Below are 19773 nucleotides of genomic sequence, written 5' to 3' on the forward strand. Positions count from 1 at the left end.
GCCGCCGCGCCATTTTGCTGGGGTTTGAATGTGAGGCGGAGTGGCGTCCGCAGCGGGTTGTGTCGGCTACAGTTCGCAGCTGGGATTCCCTTGTCCGTCCCCGTATCCCCACGAGGTGAGGCGCGGGGCGAGCACGGCCTCGCCGGGTGGCTCCTGGGACGCGGCTGAGGGAGGGGATATAGGAGGCACTCGTGAGCGGGTGGACGCGAGGGCCGCGCCTCTGGCGACGGCGGGATGCGGACCCGAGCTTCCGGCGGCGCGCTCAGCCCGGGCCTCGCCGCCCCTCGCGGCGTTCCAGCCTCGGGCCCGGGTGAGGAGGCCGCGGGGCCTGTGAGGGGCGAGGGCGGCCTCGGCGCGGCCTGACGCGAGCCTCCGAGCGCCCGCCCCTTCCCGTCCAGCTCCGCGCTGATTGGCGGCGCCGGCGGCCGGGAGGCCGCGCGTCTGTCCTCGGCGCGCCGGATCCCGCAACCGCACGGGCTCCGCATTGGAGAGCGGTGCGCGGCTCGTCCCTGTCGGGGCGGTCTCGGGCCTGATCCCGGTTCCCGGCGCCGTGCCTCCCGGAGCGCGCCCTTCTCTGGTCTCGCGGTGCGTCAGTCTCCCCGAATGAACTGGGCCTCGCGATCTCTGCTGAGTCGTTTGTGCACCGGGGACTTCATACGTGTCCAGTGGTACGTTGGGAGAGCCTAGGCTTTGGCATTAGGTCGCTCCAGCACCGCAATGTAGGGTTAGTCGTTTTGTCTGAGAAACTGCATTTCTTACTTTTGTTGTTGTTTTTTAGTTTGCAGTGCTGGCGCTCGAACTTGCTAGGCAAGCGCTCTATCCCTGAGATTCGCTCCCAGCCCTAAACCTCTGTTTCCCTTCCTGCAAAAACGGTGTCTTTTAATATTCCAAGCTCACTCCTACCTTAGCGCGTCGGATCGGTGCCCTTCGCCCGCCCTTTGCTCGGAAATTGCCAACTTCGGTCTTTGCAAGGCTGACACCCTCATTGTGAAGACCTTTTCGCTGGCCATCTACTCGGTCATCACACTACTTTCAGTTGCTCCTTATCATTTACCCTATCTACAATTACTGTTTATTACTTTGTCAACTGTTTAGGTATGGTTTTTGAGCACAAGGACCCTGTCTGTCTTCCTTTTGCTTATTGCAGTTTGCCATTGACCTGCGCGTGGTTGATGCACGCATATGCCTCAGTGCAGCACAGAAAGGGACCTATTTCTTGGACTCCATTGATTTCTCTCCTTCTTTCCTCACTTTGAGCTAAGGATCAGTCCTCCCCTATCAGGTTTCTGGCCTTTCTTATGTGCTTCCCACTTGATGTGTTAACTTAGTCTTGCCCCTTCCATCAGTACCCTTCTGATGACTTTGATTTCTCTAGTTGGGAGCCGGGTCAGGGAAACTCTTCTACACATGAGCAAGCACTGCTCTGAGCTTAGACTTGGTTCTTTATTCATTTAATAACTTTATTGAACATCTACTTGATTTCTGGGAATAGAGTGAAGAAACAAAAGCCTGCAAGGTTTTTTCCCTTATGAGCCTGTATTCTGGTGGGCAAATAAAAAAGCACAATGAATGAATTGGATAATTTATGACAGAGTGCTGAAGAGGTGACATTTGAGGGAGTCCATCCAGGGAGAGGTGAGAGAACAGAACATGACAGGCAGAAAAAATGAAATGTCAGTGTTCAGGGACAAAAACAAACTTGGAATATTTGAGGAACATTCAGGTTGCTCATGTGTGGATTAGGGAGACTTATTCAGAGACCAGGACTTTGAATGCAATGGATGGATTTGCATTTGACTTAAGTGGTGGATTGTTTTCATTAGAACCAGGGTAGGTTGAAGTGATGGGCTATGTTTACCATAGATGGTTTTCATGTATTGGATCTTTCCCTCTTTTAAATGGAAGGCTTCATTTGGTTCTATAAGGTAGAAGATATATATACATATGTATATATATATATACATATGTGGCAAAGCACAAATTTTGGATTATTGCATGTTATGAATGTTTGTGAGATAGTCTTGGAAAGCAAAGCTTTTATTCCAGATACTTTCATCTATAACTTAGGGCTTATAGGAAAAAGCTAGGCTTAGGTCTAGTCATTCAATCCACAAGCTTGGGGATTTAAGGTTAGAGAGATGGCTTAAGTGGTAGAACACCTGCCTAGGCTGTGAGTTCAAAACCAAGTACTACTCCAAAGAAAATAATTTTGGATTTAGGCAAATATGTATTATGGTATGTATTTTTTAGTTTTGGGTGGATTTTGTCAGTAGTGGAGCTTGAACTCCATTTTGCACTCTGGCTCAGCTGGTACTATCACTTGAACCACACCTGCACTTCTAGCTGGTTAATTGGAGATAAATCTCAAATGTGTCTATCTGGGTTGTCTCTAAACCTTAATCCTCAAATCTTAGCTAAGTGGAGTAGCTAAGATGACAGGTAGTAGCCACTGATGACCAGCCTTAAAATTGGAAAGTTTTAGATTTCAGTACATTTCAGATTGCTGGTTTTTGTATAGGAATGCTCAACTGATGTTTGGTTTTAGAGACTTTATCACTGAAAGAATATAAAAAGGGCTTTCTGATAAATACTGGTCCTTTAGCTAACATCTAAGACTAGACTCTAGTACTTTAACTTTTAGGGATTATAACATTCTTACTGATATTGTGCTTTTAGGGCTTGAGACAGAATTTTTTTTTTTAAGTGTCAGTCCTGGGGCTTGAACATAGGAACTCAGGGTCTGGGCGTTGTCCATGAGCTTTGTTGCTCAAAGTCAGCGCTCTACCACTTAAGCCACAGCTCCACTTCTGGCTTTTTTCGTGTTTAATTGGAGTTAAGTTTCATGGACTTTCTTGCTTGGGCTTGCTTTAAATCCTCAGATCTCGGCCTCCTGAGAAGCTAGTACCAGAACCTGGCATGAGACAGGATCTTACTGTGTAGCCCAGCATGGCTTTAAACTCAAACAAGATCATCCATTTTCAGCCTCTTTAAAACAGGGATTACAGGCATGTACACCTGCTATCATTAATATTTCTTTTTTTTTTTTTTTGTCGGCCGTGGGGCTTGAACTCTGGGCCTGGGCGCTGTCCCTCAGCTCTTCAGCTCAAGGCGAGCGCTCTACCACTTGAGCTACAGCGCCACTTCCGGTTTTCTGGTGGTTTTTATTGGAGATAGGAGTCTCACGGTCTCTCCTGCCCGGGCTGGCTTTGAACCGCGATCCTCAGATCTCAGCCTCCTGAGTAGCTAGGATTACAGGCGTGAGCCACCAGCGCCCGGCTCATTAATATTTCATTAGTGAAACAAATGTACCTATTAAGTGATTTATATTGCATTCATATCCTAGCTAATAGGGAGGCAGAGATTGAGGAATTCATTATTTAAAGGCAGCTAGGGTAAAAAAGAATTTCACAGAACTCTGTCATAACCAGTGACTGGGTAGTGTTGTATGCCTGCTCTCCTAGCTAGCAAAACCACAGCAGCTAGGCATGCTGGTGCAAGCTGTGTCCAGACAGAGGGAAGGTTGAGTTCCAGACTGGCCCAGAAATAATAGGAAACCACTTGGAAATTACAAATGAAAAATGAGGCTGGAGGTGTGGCCCAAGTAGTAGAGCACACACCTGGCACAAATGTATGACTTGGGGAAGGGCACAGATAATAATATAAAAGGACTAGTTTGTACGTACCACTCACTGTGCCTCTACATGACCACTCATGTGAACTTTGTTTTTTGTTTTTTTAACTTTTAGGTTCTACAACAATGGAGCTCAGTGATGCAAATTTACAAACACTAACAGAATATTTAAAGAAAACCCTTGATCCTGATCCTGCCATCAGACGTCCCGGTAAAAGAATAAATCATTTTTCTTTTTCTTTTTTTTTTTGTACTGGGGCCTGAACTCATGATCTTGCTCTGTCACTTGACTTTTTTTTGTTGTTGTTCAAAATGGTAATTTCTACTTGAGCCATACTTCCATTTCTGGCTTTTGGTAGTTAATTGGAGATAAACATCTCTCCAATTTTTCTACCCGGGCAGGAAAGCTTGTAAAACTCCAATTAAACAAGCCTTGTAACAAGGAAATTTCTTTTACAGCTGAGAAATTTCTTGAATCTGTAGAAGGAAATCAGAACTACCCACTGTTACTTTTAACATTACTGGAGAAGTCCCAGGACAATGTCATCAAAGTGTGTGCTTCAGTAACCTTCAAGAATTATATTAAAAGAAACTGGAGGATAGTAAGTATTTTGAGAATATATAATTTATTTATTTATTTATTTTGGGTGCAGTTGTGGGACCTGAACTCTGGGCCTGGGCGCTGTCCCTCAGCTCTTCAGCTCAAGGCTAGCACTCTACCACTTGAGCCAGAGCACCACTCCCGGCTTTTTTCTTATGTGGTGCTGAGGAATCGAACCCAGGGCCTCATGCATGCAAGGCAAGTGCTCTACCACTGAGCCACCTTCCCAACCCCGAGAATATATAATTTTATAACTGTGTGTTTGTAAGATTTAGCTGAACTACTACAAAAGATTCAAACACAGATTTAAAAAAATAGGTTCCATGCCGGGGGCTGGTGGCTCAAGCCTGTAATCCTAGCTACTCAGGAGGCTGAGATCTGCGAATCGTGGTTCAGAGCCAGCCGGGGCAGGAAAGTCCATGAGGCTCTTATCTCCAGTTAACCACTAGAAAACCGGAAGTGGCTCTGTGGCTCAAGCGGTAGAGTGCTCAACTTGAGCTGAAGAGCACAGGGACAGCGCCCAAGCCCAGAATTCGACCGACCAAAAAAAAAAACCAACAGGTTCCTTTTCCTAAAGTCCTCTACCACTGAGTTACACCTTCAACCTCAGATTTAAATTTTTCATAAGGGATTGACTTTTCTGTGTATGTGGCAGAGTTGGTCTTGAACCTCCTGCTTCCAACTCTTGGGTTTTTTGCTCATGAGTGACACTCTTCCAACTGAACTATTTCCCTCCAGTGTATAGCATTTTGTTCATTGATTTGAGATGGACTTATGAAGACTTCTGCTGAGTCTGGTTTCAATCTGAAATCCTTAGGATTTTAATTAAAATTTCTGTTCTATAAATCATTTGTATCTCTTAAGGGTAAAGATCAGATTTCACATGTTCTGCTTAGTTTACATAAGGATCTGAAATCTTATTTTTTCTTTTTCGGTGGTGCTGGGGATTGAACCAAGGATTTGTACAGTAGACAGTGCTCTGCCATGAACTACATACGAGCCCAGAACCGAAATTCCTAGTTGGCAGTTGGCAGCAGGAAGTCAGATAACTGCATTGATTGATTTTTTTTTTTTTTTTTTTTTTGTGTGGGGCTTGAACTCTGGGCTTGAGCGCTGGCCCTGCGCTCTTTAGCTCAAGGCTAACGCTCTACCATTTGAGGCACAGCGCCACTTCTGGTTGTCTGGTGGTTAATTAGATATAAGACTCTCACATTGGGGCTGGGAAGGTGCTCAGTGGTAGAGTGCTTGCCTTGCATGCATGAGGCCCTGGGTTCGATTCCTCAGCACCACATAAGCAATAAAAAAAAGCCGGAAGTGGCGCAATGGCTCCAGTGGTAGAACACTAGCCTTGAGCTGAAGAGCTAAAGGACAGTGCCCAGGCCCAGAGTTCAGGCACCATGACCGGAACCTCTTCCCCCCCACCAAAAAAAAAAAAAAAAAGACTCACAGACTTTTCTGCAGGAGCTGGATTTGAACCACGATGCTCAGATCTCAGCCTCCTCAGTAGCTAGGATTACAGGTGTGAGCCACTGGCGCCTGGCAACTACAGTTTTATGAGGAGAAAAGGTTTTGTGCTTTGAAGGAATCATGTAGGAGACTGAGGAATAACCTGCCTTCCTCTTTTTCAGTAAACTGGAGAATTAAAATTATTGTTTCAATATTTGGACGTAAGTATGAATTTTTTTATTTTTGTGCTAGTCCTAGAACTTGAACTCAGGGCACTGTCCCTGAACTTTTTTGCTCAAGGCTAGCATTTTATCACTTGAGCCACATCTCACTTTAGCTTTTTGGTAGTTCATTGGAGATAAAAGTTTCATGTACTTTTCTGCCGGGGCTGACTTTGAAACCAGATCCATAGCTCTCAAGCTGAGTAGCTAGGGTTCCTTGCATGAGCCATCAGTGCCTGGCTAGAATTATGAATTTGATATTACTTGCTCATTGATAATTTTGCTTTTAGGTTGAAGATGAACCAAACAAAATTTGTGAAGCTGATCGAGTAGCCATTAAAGCCAACATTGTGCATTTGATGCTTAGCAGCCCAGAGCAGATCCAGAAGCAGGTAAGTATTTTGCTTCTAAGGGGAGCTCCCTTCTAAGGCTCTCTTCTAATAATCTTGTCCTCCCCAGTTGAGTGATGCCATTAGCATTATTGGCAGAGAAGATTTCCCTCAGAAATGGCCTGATTTGTTGACAGAAATGGTGAATCGCTTTCAGAGTGGAGATTTCCATGTTATTAATGGAGTCCTTCGTACAGCACATTCATTATTTAAAAGGTATTGACAATATAGATTGATTCTTCTGACATACTATCTATTTACTTGTATTAATAGTTGTATTTTTGTGTTATTCTGAATATATTTACCTAGCCATTCAGTTCATTATTGTGTTTGTTTCTTCTCAAGAACAATGTTTATTTCATATTGCCTGTGAAAGATCCTTGATTCCTTTCAAAAGAAGACCAAGAATTTCCTTTTAATTTCAGAAATCCATATGGTCAAAGGTGTCTAATCAGCAACTGTCTTTGAAGGCATAAATAAGTAGACTATAACTTGTAAATTTACCTACTTTAATTTTCTAGATATCGCCATGAATTTAAGTCAAATGAGTTATGGACTGAAATTAAACTTGTTCTGGATGCCTTTGCTTTGCCTTTGACCAATCTTTTTAAGGTATGGAATGAATTCTTGGTGATGGTTTGAAATTACTTAGTATTTTAAGTTGCCTAAATATAAATTCTAAGAGAGTAGAGTTGAATGGCATTTCTTTGGAGGAAATTCAAAGATGGTATAATTAATTCCCTCCTGTTATACACATATTAAGTTTTTTTTTCTCTTTTTTTTTTTAACCTGCTCACATCCCCTCCTTCCATTTTTCACGTCTGGGGTTTGAACTTATTTGCTAAGCAAGTACTCTACCACTTGATAGGCACTCCCAGCCCTTTTTTTGCTTTCAATTTTTGTTGTTTGTGTGTGCCAGTCCTGGGGCTTGAATCCAGGGCCTAGGTATTATCCCTGAGATTTTGTGCTCAAGGCTAGTGATCTACCACTTGAGCCACTGCTCTACTTCTGGCCCTTTGGTGGTTGGAAATAAGAGTCTTAAGGACTTCCCTGCCTGGGCTGGCTTCCAACCTCAATCCTCAGTTCTCAGCCTCTTGAGTAGCTAAGATTATAGGCATGAGCCACTGGCTCATGGCTTCATTATTTCTGTTTAATAGAGTCTCACGTTTTGCCACGTTGCTGGGATCTTGGTCCTCCTATTTAGCTTCCATATTAGGATGTGTTGCTTTATGTAGCTTTATTAGTTGAGATGGGGTTCTCGGGAACTTTTTGCCTGGGACTACAGTCTCAGTAGCTAGAATTATAGGCATGATCCCCAGCTATATTTGTTTTTGTGAAATAGGGTCTCACTATTTAGCTCAGCCTAGCCTCAAAACTCAAGATCCTTGTGTCTCAGCTTCCCAAGTGCTGAGATTACAAGTGTGTGCTACTATACCTCTCTATATAGTTTGCCTCCTTAAAGTAATGCTTCTTAGGACCAGTAGCTTATTAATAAAAATCTGGGTTCCTAAATGTGTGGCTGTGTCATAAGTGTGCTGCCTTAGTAATGCCCTTCTAGAATCTCAAAACTTGAAAATTAGAGGCATGTACAAAGTTGTATTAGATAAATCCATCTGTTAGTGATAGAATAATGAGCAATTGGAAACAAGCTAAATACCAAGTAGCAGAGGAATCGTTTACTAAGAACATATTTAAAAGTTTTGTGTAATACACACAAACACACACACACACACACACACCCCTATACCTACACCTCACAGGTGATTGGAGTGATGATGTAGTTCAAATTATTAATGTTGAATTTTTCAGTAGTGCTATTATGGACAAGTTAAAAATACACACTAATTTATTGTTTAGGATATCTTAATAGTTGCTACCATTTGTGTTTTTGTTTTTGATGGTCATGGGGCTTGAACTCTAAGCCTGGGCGTTGTCCCTGAGCTCTTCTGCTCAAGGCTAATGCTCTACCATTTGAGCCACAGTGCCACTTCTGGCCTTTTCTGTTTATGTGGTGCTGAGGAAACCCAGGGCCTCATGCATGTGAGGCAAGCACTCTACTGTTGAGCCACCTTCCCAGCCTTAGCTGCCACTGTTTAAAAGCCACATTTTGTAGAAAATATGAGTTAACCTGAGCATAGCACAAAGCTGTTTTGCTAAGATGAGTGAGCTACGTTTATGCCACAGTAAAACCATGTTCCTAACTTTCTTCCTAAGGCTACCATTGAGTTGTGCAGCACCCATGCTAATGATGCCTCTGCTTTGAGGATTCTGTTTTCTTCCTTGATCTTGATCTCAAAATTATTCTATAGTTTAAACTTTCAGGTAAGTTTCTTTTATTTTTTTAATGTTAAATATGAGGTCCACATAACTGGTTTGCTGAACAAAAAGATTTTGATTCATATTCTTCATATCCTTATCCATGGTGTTCTCCTTCAGAGGTGAATAAATGTTTTATGAAAGACAGTCACATCTGTTTCCAGCAAGAAGGCCCTTTTTTTGGGCTTGAACTCTGGCCTTGGGCGCTATCCTTGCGCTCTTCAGCTCAAGGTGAGCAGCTGGAGCCACAGGGCCACTTCCAGTTTTCTGAGTGGTTAATTGGAGATAAGAGTCTCATGGACTTTCCTGCCCAGGCTGGCTTTGAACGGGATTCTCAGATCTCAGCCTCCTGAGTAGCTAGGATTACAGGTGTGAGCCACTGGCGCCCAGCTTGGCTCACCCTTTGAGAGTCATCCTAAACATTATTTTACTAGCAAGTACTGAGAAATCAGATTTCTGAGGCCTTCCTTTCTTTGTTCATGGATATTGGCACTGGGGATTATATTTTGGTTGAGACCCTGGATAAATTGTACACAGGGTCAACTACCAGGCTTAGAACCAAAGACACTGAATAGAAACTCTATTAGAGTTAGGAGATGTCTGGTCACCCTGCTGTCAGATAGTGACCTCCAGCCATTTTTTTCTTTTTCTTTTTTTTTTCTTTTTTTGCCAGTCCTCGGGCTTGAACTTAGGGCCTGGGCACTGTCCCTGAGCTGCTTTCTGTCAAGGCTAGCACTCTACCACTTGAGCTACAGCGCCCCTTTTTCTGTGTATGTGGTACTGAGGAATCAAACCCAGGGCTTCATGCATGCAAGGCAAGCACTCTACTGATAAGCCACTTTCTTAACTGCCTCTTTTTTCTTTTGTGTTGATTCTGGGATTTTAATTTAGGATTAAAGCACTGCCCCTGAGCTTTTTTGCTCTAGGCTAGTGCTCTAGCCATTTGGTTAATGTCTGTGGTTAAGTGTTGGCTTCAAACTTCGGTCCTCAGATCTCAGCCTCCCAAGTAGCTAGGGTTACAGGTGTGACTATTTTTATCTGATCTTGAATCAATAAGATTCAGTGCTTCTGGATCAAGAACATCATAGTAATTAACACTTATTGCTACATACACCAAGTTGCCAGAAGGAGGATTTTGCCTTTCCACTATTCATAGCCAATACCTGTACTTACTCTCCCCAATACCTGGACTCAATATCCCTAAAAGCAGATTGAGTGCTCTTAGGTAGAGCCAGAGATGCACAGCCATTTGAGAAATTCTTATGTAAATGATTGCCACTGCTTTTGCTTATACCTTCTGAGAAGTCAGGAAATGAAGCACTTGATAACAAGCCAGGGAAACCAGAGGAAGGAGGCCAAACTCTCAGTGGGTTTGTCCCTCACTAGGAACGTGATAAAGGATTAATGCTATGGGAGAGGAGCAGCTACATAGGCCATGAGTTTGAATCTGGGTGATGGTTATCTTAGGAAAGAGAAAGGAAAGAGGGTATGTTGGTAAGCACTGAGCTTTGTTATGCTTCCTGTGGTCCTAGCTGACCTTGAAGAATAAGTAGATCTAGGTTGGGACAGGAAACAGGTGGGTTGATGTGTGGTAAGACATACAGAGACCAAAGTCAAATTGACTACTCAGCTGCCACAGACCCCCACCAAAGCAAAGAATTATTACAGTGGATAGTGCTCAGATTAGTAAATTGGACTTGGCCTATAGGCATATGTAGAATATTTGGTGAAGTGGAAATTTATTATAGTACATTTTTGTTAATCAAAAGTCTCAAGTCAGTGATTATTCTTTAGGATCTTCCTGAATTTTTTGAAGATAATATGGAAACTTGGATGAATAATTTTCACACCTTGTTGACATTGGATAATAAGCTTCTACAAACAGATGTGAGTATTACAGTGCTTTGTGAGTGAGCTTTTTGCATGGGCTTAGCTCAGAGCCTAGGGTTTGATCCCCAGCACCCACAAAATTACTGTGATATGCCCTAAAAACCTAATTAAAATAATACTCTTTGTTACCAGATAAATCTCACTAATGCAAGCAGAATTTGCTTCTGTTGCTTGTTCCATATGTAGCTATACAGAGAAATTCTTGTTGGCTTTATGATAAATAGATGAAGCTATCTTATAGTTTCTGAAATACAATTAATCTTTGAAGATACTAAAATTAAACTTCTGTCACAGTAGCTTCTTTATTTACAATTTAGCATGTATTAATTGCACGAGAAATTTGTTGTGATATTTCCATGTGTGCATACAATAAATTCCCTCTCCTTCCCCCATTCTAAAAGAATTACAGCAGATTTAATTGTTATATTTTAAAATACGCAAATCAACTATTTTAACCATATTCATTCATTTGCCTCATAATGGTATTTACAGAGGTTGTTTTACTTTCTTTGTATGTATTTGTACCAAGGGGATTTGTTATGGTATTTCATTCATACATACATAAATGTATTTACATACACATATAAAACAATAAGCCTCTATTTTGATTTTTTTTTTTTTTTTTTTTTTTTTTTTTTTGTCGGTCGTGGGGCTTGAACTCTGGGCCTGAGCGCTGTCCCTCAGCTCTTCAGCTCAAGGCGAGCGCTCTACCACTTGAGCTACAGCGCCACTTCCGGTTTTCTGGTGGTTTATTGGAGATAGGAGTCTCACGGTCTATCCTGCCCAGGCTGGCTTTGAACCGCGATCCTCAGATCTCAGCCTCCTGAGTAGCTAGGATTACAGGCGTGAGCCACCAGCTCCCGGCTCTATTTTGATTTTTTATACATTTTTAATTGTAAAAATACTGTACAGAGGGGTTACAGTTACATGAGCAAGGTGTTTTTTTTTGTTTGTTTGTTTTTTTAAATTTGTCTTTTGTTGTTGATCCTGGGGCTTGAATTCAGCATGGAGCTTGTTCAGTTTGCATCAGCCGGCACTCTACCATTTGGCTTTTTTCTGGTTAATTGGAGATAATAACCTCATAGACTTTTCTGCTCAGGGTGGTCTTGGACCATGATCATCCATGATCTCAGCCTCCTGAGTAGCTAGGATTGCAGGCATGAGTTTGAAGTAGACTCTTAAAATTATTATTCACAGCTTGGGAAAAGTTCTGGTCTTGGTTTTGGATTATGTACTTTTCATCCTACAGCACTCATTTTGTTCTACTTACTTGTTTTAGGAGACAAAACCATGAAGTATTGGGAATACTACAGCACTAAAAAAATTTAATTGAGGGGCTGGGAAAGTGGCTCAGTGGTAGAGTGCTTGCCTCGTATACATGAGGCTCTGGGTTCGATTCCTCAGCACCACATAAACAGAAAATGCTGGAAGTGGCGCTGTGGCTCAAGTTGTAGAGCGCTAGACTTGAGCTGAAGAGCTGAGGGATAGTGCCCAGGCCCAGAGTTCAGGTCTCACGACCGACCACAAAAAAAAAAATTAATTGAAATTTAGATCAGGTTGTGATTTTGTCATACCTGATTTAGTGTTAAATTTGACTTAAGTATAAAGGGAACAAAAATGTAGCTTCTGAAAGTAATATTTCAGTCTTCTTGGGAAAAAAAGATACTTCTCAGAAAATGAAGCTTTTCTGTTTACTTGTTGCATTCTTAGTACTGGTATGTGAGTGACCTTTGAGTCCAGTGATTGTTTTTGGTCAGTCGAGTAGCTTGAACTTGGGGCCTGGGTGCTATCCCTGAGCTTTTCTGCTCAAGTCTAGCACTCTACCATTTTGAGCCGGTGAGCCACTTGTAGTTTTCTGGTGGTTAATTGGAGATAAGAGTCTCCAAATCCTGCCCAGACTGGCTTTGAACCGTGATCCTTAGATCTTGGCTTCCTGAGTAGCTAGGGTTACAGGCATGAGCCACCAGTGCCCAACTATCCCACAGATTTTTTATTTTTGGGAGGGGGGGTCCGGTTGTGGGGCCTGAACTATGGGCCTGGGCACTGTCCCTCAGCTTTTCAGCTCAAGGCTAGCACTCTACCACTTGAGCCACAGTGCCACTTCCGGCTTTTTTTCTTTTTGCTTATGTGGTGCTGAGGGATCGAACCCAGGGCCTCAGGCATGCAAGGCAAGCGCTCTACCACTGAGCCACCTTCCCAGCCCAGCCCACAGAGTTTTGAGAAGGGTTTCAAACTTGTGATTCCTGAGTCTCTGCATCTCAAGTGTTGGGACTGTAGTCATATGCCATCATACCTGGCAGAATTAACTTTTGCTTTACATTTACATTTAAGTAAAAAGGAAATTTTTCACAAAATTCTTATAGGTAGCTCTTTGCCTGGTTAACTTTGTGTTATCTCATTGTGTATCATCCCTTACATTTATGTTTTGAACAAGGTGTAAGGGAGTTGTTTTTCTCTCTTCTAATTTGGAATTTTTTGGCACAATTCACTGGCATAGTTTAGACTGGTGAACTTTTTCTATGATGGACCAGAGTAAACACTTGAGTTTTGTGGGCCACAGGCTCTGATTTAACTACTTTACAGTTGTGATGTGGAAGCAGCAGGTAGTACTATAATTATACACATGAAGAATGAATGAAAACTGCCCAAAATAGGGATAGGCCAGATTTGGACTGTAGTTTACTGAGCATTTATTATACCATAGTATTGTTTATGAAAATCCTGTAGCATTACCTTTGCAAGACTTGAATAGGTTGCTTTGGCACAGATGTAATTTACACTAATGGATTTGGGATTTTAGCAGAACTCTTCTTGTCTCTTAGTCTTTAAGTTGTATGTTTGAGTTTTCTCTTTTCTGTTTACATGAGGATGAAGAGGAAGCAGGCTTACTGGAGCTTTTAAAGTCCCAGATTTGTGATAATGCTGCACTCTATGCACAAAAATATGATGAAGAATTTCAACGGTACCTGCCTCGTTTTGTCACAGCCATCTGGAACTTACTAGTTACAACAGGCCAAGAAGTTAAATATGATTTGGTAAGATGATGGTGGAGACAGTCAAGAGATTCTTTGCCTATGTATTTACTGTAGATGAGCTGTTTGGTTTTTGCTTTTAAGATATTCTTATTTTTATGTTTTGTTTCAGTTGGTAAGTAATGCAATTCAATTTCTGGCTTCAGTTTGTGAAAGACCTCATTATAAGAATCTGTTTGAGGACCAGAACACGCTGACAAGTATCTGTGAGAAGGTTATTGTGCCTAACATGGAATTTAGAGGTAATTATGGCCAAGTATGAAGGTTTCAGTTTTTTAAAGGGTGTTAGCATAGAATTTCTTGTAATATGTAGTTGAATGTCATTACTAAATGAAACTTATGAATCGGATTATTGTAAATCTGCTTCCAGACAGGCAGGACAGAAATTGTGGCTTGTGTAGAAGGCATATGCTATGCAGGGTTCATTTAACAAAATTTAAATAAGACTTTTAAAATGACCTAATGAATCTGGAAAATACAGGATCTCAAATTAGGATACTTTTAGTGGTTTCTTTTGTTTGGTTCAGTGTTTCACCAAAGTGAATAGCTGTTTTGAAATAGTTGACTTCAGAATAGGTGATTTTTACATGCCAAGTTGAAGGCCACTGTGTTTGTGTACAGGTCAGGAGCAGGTATTCGTATCCATCCCTCTTCTCACAGTCACGAGGGCCAGTAGTGACTGGAGGGTGCAGAGGCTCAGGCTTCCTCCTGGAATGCCAGGACATTAACAACAGTATAGTGTGAGGTTTTGTTTACACTCATGGAGGTTGTCTTCATCTAAGTATTGTCTGCTCTGTTTTGTTGTTGAAATGACTTAACAAGTGATGATTATAGGGTTTTTTTATTGTTTTTTTGTGGGTCGTGGGGCTTGAACTCTGGGCCTAGACACTGTCCCTGAGCTCTTCAGCTCAAGGTAAGCAAGTGCTCTACTACTTGAGCCACAGCGCCACTTCCAGTTTTTACTGGTGGTTAACTGGAGATAAGCGTTTCCTTCCCAGGTTGCCTTTGAACTGCTATCCTCAGATCTCAGCCTCCTAAATAGCTAGGATGATAGGTAATAAGCCACCAGTACTTGGCTGATAATTGGTTTTCTTGTGTTCTGCTCCCTCCTCTCCCCCTTCCCTGTTCCAGTCCTGAGGCTTGACTCAAGGCCACTATCCCTGACCTTCTATTTCTCAAGACTAGCACTCCACCACGTGAGCCACAGTGCTACTTCACTTCTGGCCTTTTGTGTTTATGTGGTGCTGAGGAATTGAACCCAGGTCTTCATGCATCCTAGACAAGCACTCTTCCACTAAGCCACCTTCCCAGTCCCTGGCAGTTCTTTTGTTTTCATTGTTCTTATCTGACAAAAAGCTTTTAACAGTTGGAGTGAAAGTTGATTTGGGGGGGATACTGTCTTATGTCACAACTGTTTGATTTATCTAATAGCTTTTCATGGTGTATTAGCTTCTCTAGGGATGATTAAGAATAAAGTAGTCATAGATGGGAAAGAATGCTGTGAACAGCATTTCTATGCTCTCATGTACTACTTAGATGTGGAGTGACATGACATGTCTTTTTAATGGGTTATTTTAAAATATCAACTCTTTGCAGCTGCTGATGAAGAAGCATTTGAGGACAATTCTGAAGAGTACATAAGAAGAGATTTGGAAGGATCTGGTATGTATTTTGCTTTTGTATATGTGGCTCTTGCAAGCCAGTTTAATGTCATTCTCTTTCTGGTAAATAGGAAGGGTGGAGACTAGGATAAGAGTACTTTCAGCTGGTTGCCGGTGGCTCACGCTAGTAATCCTAGCTACTCAGCAGGATGAGATCTGAGGATCACCATTCAAAGCCAGCCTGGGCAGGAAAGTCTGTGAAACTCTTATCTCCAGTAAACCACTAGAAAACCAGAAGTGGTGCTGTGGCTCAAGCGGTAGAGTGCTCGCCTTGGGCCAATGAAGAGCTCAGGGACAGCACCCACAGCACCCAGGCGCAGAGTTGAAACCTCATGGCTTTTTTTTTTAAACGGGGGGCTGGGAAGGTGGCTCAGTGGTAGTTCCTGGGTTCGATTCCTCAGCAGCATATAAGCAGAAAAGGCTGGAAGTGGCACTGTGGCTCAAGTGGTAGAGTGCTAGCCTTGAGCTGAAGAGCTGAAGGACAGTGCCCAGGCCCAGAGTTCAGGTCCCACGACCAACAAAAAAAAAAAACAAAACTTTTAGGTTTGGATTTTGTCCTTAGCATTGCAAAAAAAGCAGGGAGGGAGTCAAAACATACTGTCTTAAAATTTTTTTAATTGTTATTATTAAGGTGATATACAGAGGGGTTATAGTTATGTAAGTCAAGTAATGAAAGTATTTCTTTTTGGACAATGTCACCCCTTCCCTTCCTTGCTTTATCTCAGTTTTTCCCTCCTGTTTTTCCCACTCATAGGTTGTATAATTCATTTTCAACCTGGTGTCTGATGAGTACCACTGCTACATTTGTGCACCCTTTCTCCTGCCATTTTTGTGCCCCCTTTTCCCTCCCCAAGACAGATCAATGAATAAATAAGGCAAAAAGGTAAAAAAAATAAAAAACAACCACAAAGCAAAAAACCTTGTTTCCATTTCCTGGAGTTCATCTCCCAAGTGTATCCTTTCTTTCTGATGGCTGAATAAACTTCCATTGGGTATAGGTGCCACATTTTTTTTGACTCATCTATTGGAGGGCATCTGGGCTGTTTACATAACTTGGTTATTGTGACTAGTGCAGCAGTGAACATAGATGTGCAAGTGATGTTCTAGATAGAGGTTCAGGAGTGGTATGGCTGGGTCATAGGGAGATCTATGTTTAGATGAACCTCCAGACTGCTGTCCAGAGGGTTGTTACTAGTTTACATTCCCACCAACAGTGCAGTAGCGTTCCTTTCCCCCCCACATCCCCACCAACATTTGTTGTTTGAATTCATGATGTTGGCCAATCTAACTGGGGTGGGAATGGGATCCCAGTTGTTTTGATTTGTGTTTTCTTTATGGCCAGGGATGTTGGGCATTTCTTCATATATTTCTTTACCATTTTTATCTCTTCTGAGAAGTCTCTCCTGCTCCTTTGCTCATTTGTCTTATTGTTTATGATATTTATATGACCTTCAGTTTGTTTCTCATTTTGTGTTTCTTTTTTTTTTTTTTTTTTGGTCGGTCGTGGGGCTTGAACTCTGGGCCTGGGCACTGTCCCTCAGCTCTTCAGCTCAAGGCGAGCGCTGTACCACTTGAGCTACAGCGCCACTTCCCGTTTTCTGGTGGTTTATTGGAGATAGGAGTCTCACAGTCTCTCCTGCCCGGGCTGGCTTTGAACTGCGATCCTCAGATCTCAGCCTCCTGAGTAGCTAGGATTACAGGCGTGAGCCACCAGCGCCCGGCTCATTTTGTGTTTCTTACATGGGAAAACATTACCTTCATCATGTGGCTGACAGCAATCAAATAATTTGGAAATTTCTTATGAATTGGTTCACTTGGTTGATGGTTGTTTTTTTTTTTTTTTTTTTTTTTTTTTTTTTTTTTTTTTTTTTTTTTTTTTGTCGGTCGTGGGGCTTGAACTCTGGGCCTGGGAGCTGTCCCTCAGCTCAAGGCGAGCGCTCTACCACTTGAGCTACAGCGCCACTTCCTGTTTGTTTGTTTTTTTAATGTCAGTCATGGGGCTTAAACTCAGCCTGGACACTGTCCTTGAGCTCAAGGTGAATGCTCTACCACTTGAGTCACAGCACTACTTCAGGTTTTCTGGTGGTTTACTAGAGATGAGTCTCACAGACTTTCCTGCCTGGGCTTTGAACTACCGATCCTCAGATCTCAGCCTCCTAAGATAGAGGATTATAGGTGTGAGGCACCGGCACCCAGCTTGATGGTTGCTTTTTTATCACAAGAAATTTTTGGGGGGGTAGGTGGGGAGTTTGGTTGTGGGACTTAAACTCTTGGCCTGGGCACTGTCCCTCGGCTCTTCAGCTCAAGGCAACCACTTGAGCCACAGTGCTACTTCCGGTTTTCTTGAGTGGTTTATTGGGGATAAGAGTCTCATGGAGTTTCCTGCCTCGGCAGGCTTTGAAATGTGATCCTCAGATCTCAGCCTCCTAAGTAGCTAGGATTACAGGTGTGAGCCATTGATGCCCAGCTTTCCCAAGAAATTGTGTGTATGTGGACATGCATGCTTGTGCATGTATGCCAGTGCCAGGGTTTGAACCTGGTGCATACACTCGTAACATACTATCATTGAGCTATACCTCTAGTTCCAGCTTTTTGCTGGTTAATTGAAAATAAGTCTCATATTTGTCTACCTGAGCTGACTGAACTGATCTTCAGTTCTCAACCTCCTGAATAGGTAGGGTTACAGGTATGAGCCACCAGTGCCTGGCCTCAAATGATCCTTTTTTATTTTATAGATATTGATACTAGACGGAGGGCTGCCTGTGACCTGGTCCGGGGATTATGCAAGTTTTTTGAGGGACCTGTGACAGGAATCTTCTCTGGTTATGTTAATTCCATGCTCCAGGAGTATGCTAAAAACCCATCTGTCAACTGGAAGCATAAAGATGCAGCCATTTACTTGGTGACCTCTTTGGCATCAAAAGCCCAAACACAAAAGGTAAATATTTTCTTCCTGAAGTTGGTAACTGTAGAATTCAAAATGACATAATCTGATAATGCAACCTTTTAATTCTGATCAGAATTTTTATATTTTGCAAAGAGAACTAATGTAAATGAGTTAAGCACTTGTTTGTTAACTAATACTATTGTTACTTTAAATGAGGCTGTGTAATTTAAATTTAATTGACTTAATTTAAACTTAGCTGTTCAGTGTAGGGATATTCTCTATTATTTGATAGTGTTGTATATGTGAAGAATTTCTGTTTGAAGTGTTTATCCTCACTTTTTGGTGTGGTATTCTAACATGCTTAAATTTCTGATATGTGTAATATATACAGGTGTTTATTTCATTACCTGTATTTTAGCCTGTTATAAATTTGCTTTTCAGCATGGAATTACACAAGCCAATGAACTTGTAAACCTGACTGAGTTCTTTGTGAATCATATCCTCCCTGATTTAAAATCAAGTAACGGTGAGTTTTTGAAAGTTACTTTATATAACTTATAACACTATTTGTGTAACTTTTGTTTTCTATTTACAGTATTGGGATTAGAACTCCAGGGCATTGTGTTTAAGGCTGGTGCTCTATCACTTGAGCCATGGCTGTAGGCTTTCTTTTGCTAATTATTTAGAGAGAGTCTAATAAACTTCTCTTCCTAGAGTGGTCTTGACTTAGGGTCCTCCAGCTAAGATCATATAGGCATGAACCATTGGTGCCTGGCAATTGTTATCTGCAGTATAATACTCTGAAATAAATAACATGACAAAAGTAGAGTTACTATGGTATTTACAAAACTGATTTCTGTCTTCCTTGCTTTTTTTTTTTAACAGAATTAAATGTCAAATGTCTTCCTCAGTTCTTTCCCAATTGAGATTAACTTTGGTGTTACTGGGGTTTGAAACTACTTTTGGTAAAGAATGTATTACTGCTTGTCATTGGTCACATCTTACACCTATAATCCTTCCTGCTCAGGAGCTGAAATCTGAGGATAGCAGTTCAGAAGCAGCCCAGGCAGGAAAATCCATGAGACACTTTTTTGTTGTTGTTGTTGTTGTCAGTGGTGGGGCTTGAACTCTGGGTCTGGGCTCTACCCTTGAGCTCTTCAGCTCACGGCTAGCACTCTACCATTTGATCCACCACACTTCTGGTTTTCTGGTAGCTTATTGGAGATAAGAGTCTTTCCCCCCCCCCCCCCCCCCCCCACGCTGGCTTTGAACAGTGATCCTCAGATCTCAACTTCCTTAGTAGCTAGTTACAGGCATGAGCCACCAGTGCCCAGTGGCCATGAGACACTTAATCTCCAGTGAACCACCAGAAAACCAGAAATGGCACGGTGGCTAACCTTGAGCAAAAAAGCACAGGGACAGTGCCCGTGCCCTGAATTCAAGCCCCACGACTAACCAAAAAACTGGGTGCAGTAGCATTTATCTGTGACCATCCTAGCTATGTGGTAAGTGTAATAGATTGTCATCCAGGCTGGCCCCAACATATGAGATTCCCTTTGAAATGAAAAGAGACAGGGTGCAGTTCAAGGGTTGAATGACCGTAGCAAGCTCAAGGACCTCAGTCCAAACTCCAGCACAGCCAAAAATGAGAAAAGTGTTTATTTGGGAAGAAGGGCTAGAAGACAGTGTGGTATGAGCT

The 19773-nt window shown here is 42.2% G+C and overlaps 1 protein-coding gene across 2 annotated transcripts in view; it reads left to right on the plus strand.

Moving 5' to 3' along the window:
* Cse1l (chromosome segregation 1 like) overlaps nucleotides 1-19773 on the plus strand; it is a 35230-nt gene continuing 15457 nt past the window's right edge. The window contains exons 1-13 of one of the 2 annotated variants that reach the window (XM_069989960.1): nucleotides 1-115; nucleotides 3747-3842; nucleotides 4091-4233; nucleotides 6190-6291; nucleotides 6359-6504; nucleotides 6810-6900; nucleotides 8503-8610; nucleotides 10399-10491; nucleotides 13362-13529; nucleotides 13639-13768; nucleotides 15123-15188; nucleotides 17923-18125; nucleotides 18516-18600. In XM_069989960.1, the coding sequence (XP_069846061.1) occupies nucleotides 3758-3842; nucleotides 4091-4233; nucleotides 6190-6291; nucleotides 6359-6504; nucleotides 6810-6900; nucleotides 8503-8610; nucleotides 10399-10491; nucleotides 13362-13529; nucleotides 13639-13768; nucleotides 15123-15188; nucleotides 17923-18125; nucleotides 18516-18600 (1420 nt within the window). In that variant the 5' untranslated portion in view covers nucleotides 1-115; nucleotides 3747-3757. Of the gene's footprint in view, nucleotides 116-569; nucleotides 669-3746; nucleotides 3843-4090; nucleotides 4234-6189; nucleotides 6292-6358; nucleotides 6505-6809; nucleotides 6901-8502; nucleotides 8611-10398; nucleotides 10492-13361; nucleotides 13530-13638; nucleotides 13769-15122; nucleotides 15189-17922; nucleotides 18126-18515; nucleotides 18601-19773 lie in introns of those variants that run through there. The other variant, XM_069989961.1, reaches the window with a different exon arrangement.

The sequence above is a fragment of the Dipodomys merriami genome, unplaced genomic scaffold (assembly GCF_024711535.1).
Source record: "Dipodomys merriami isolate MVZ:Mamm:240054 unplaced genomic scaffold, mDipMer1.0.p SCAF_39, whole genome shotgun sequence".
NCBI lineage: Eukaryota > Metazoa > Chordata > Mammalia > Rodentia > Heteromyidae > Dipodomys > Dipodomys merriami.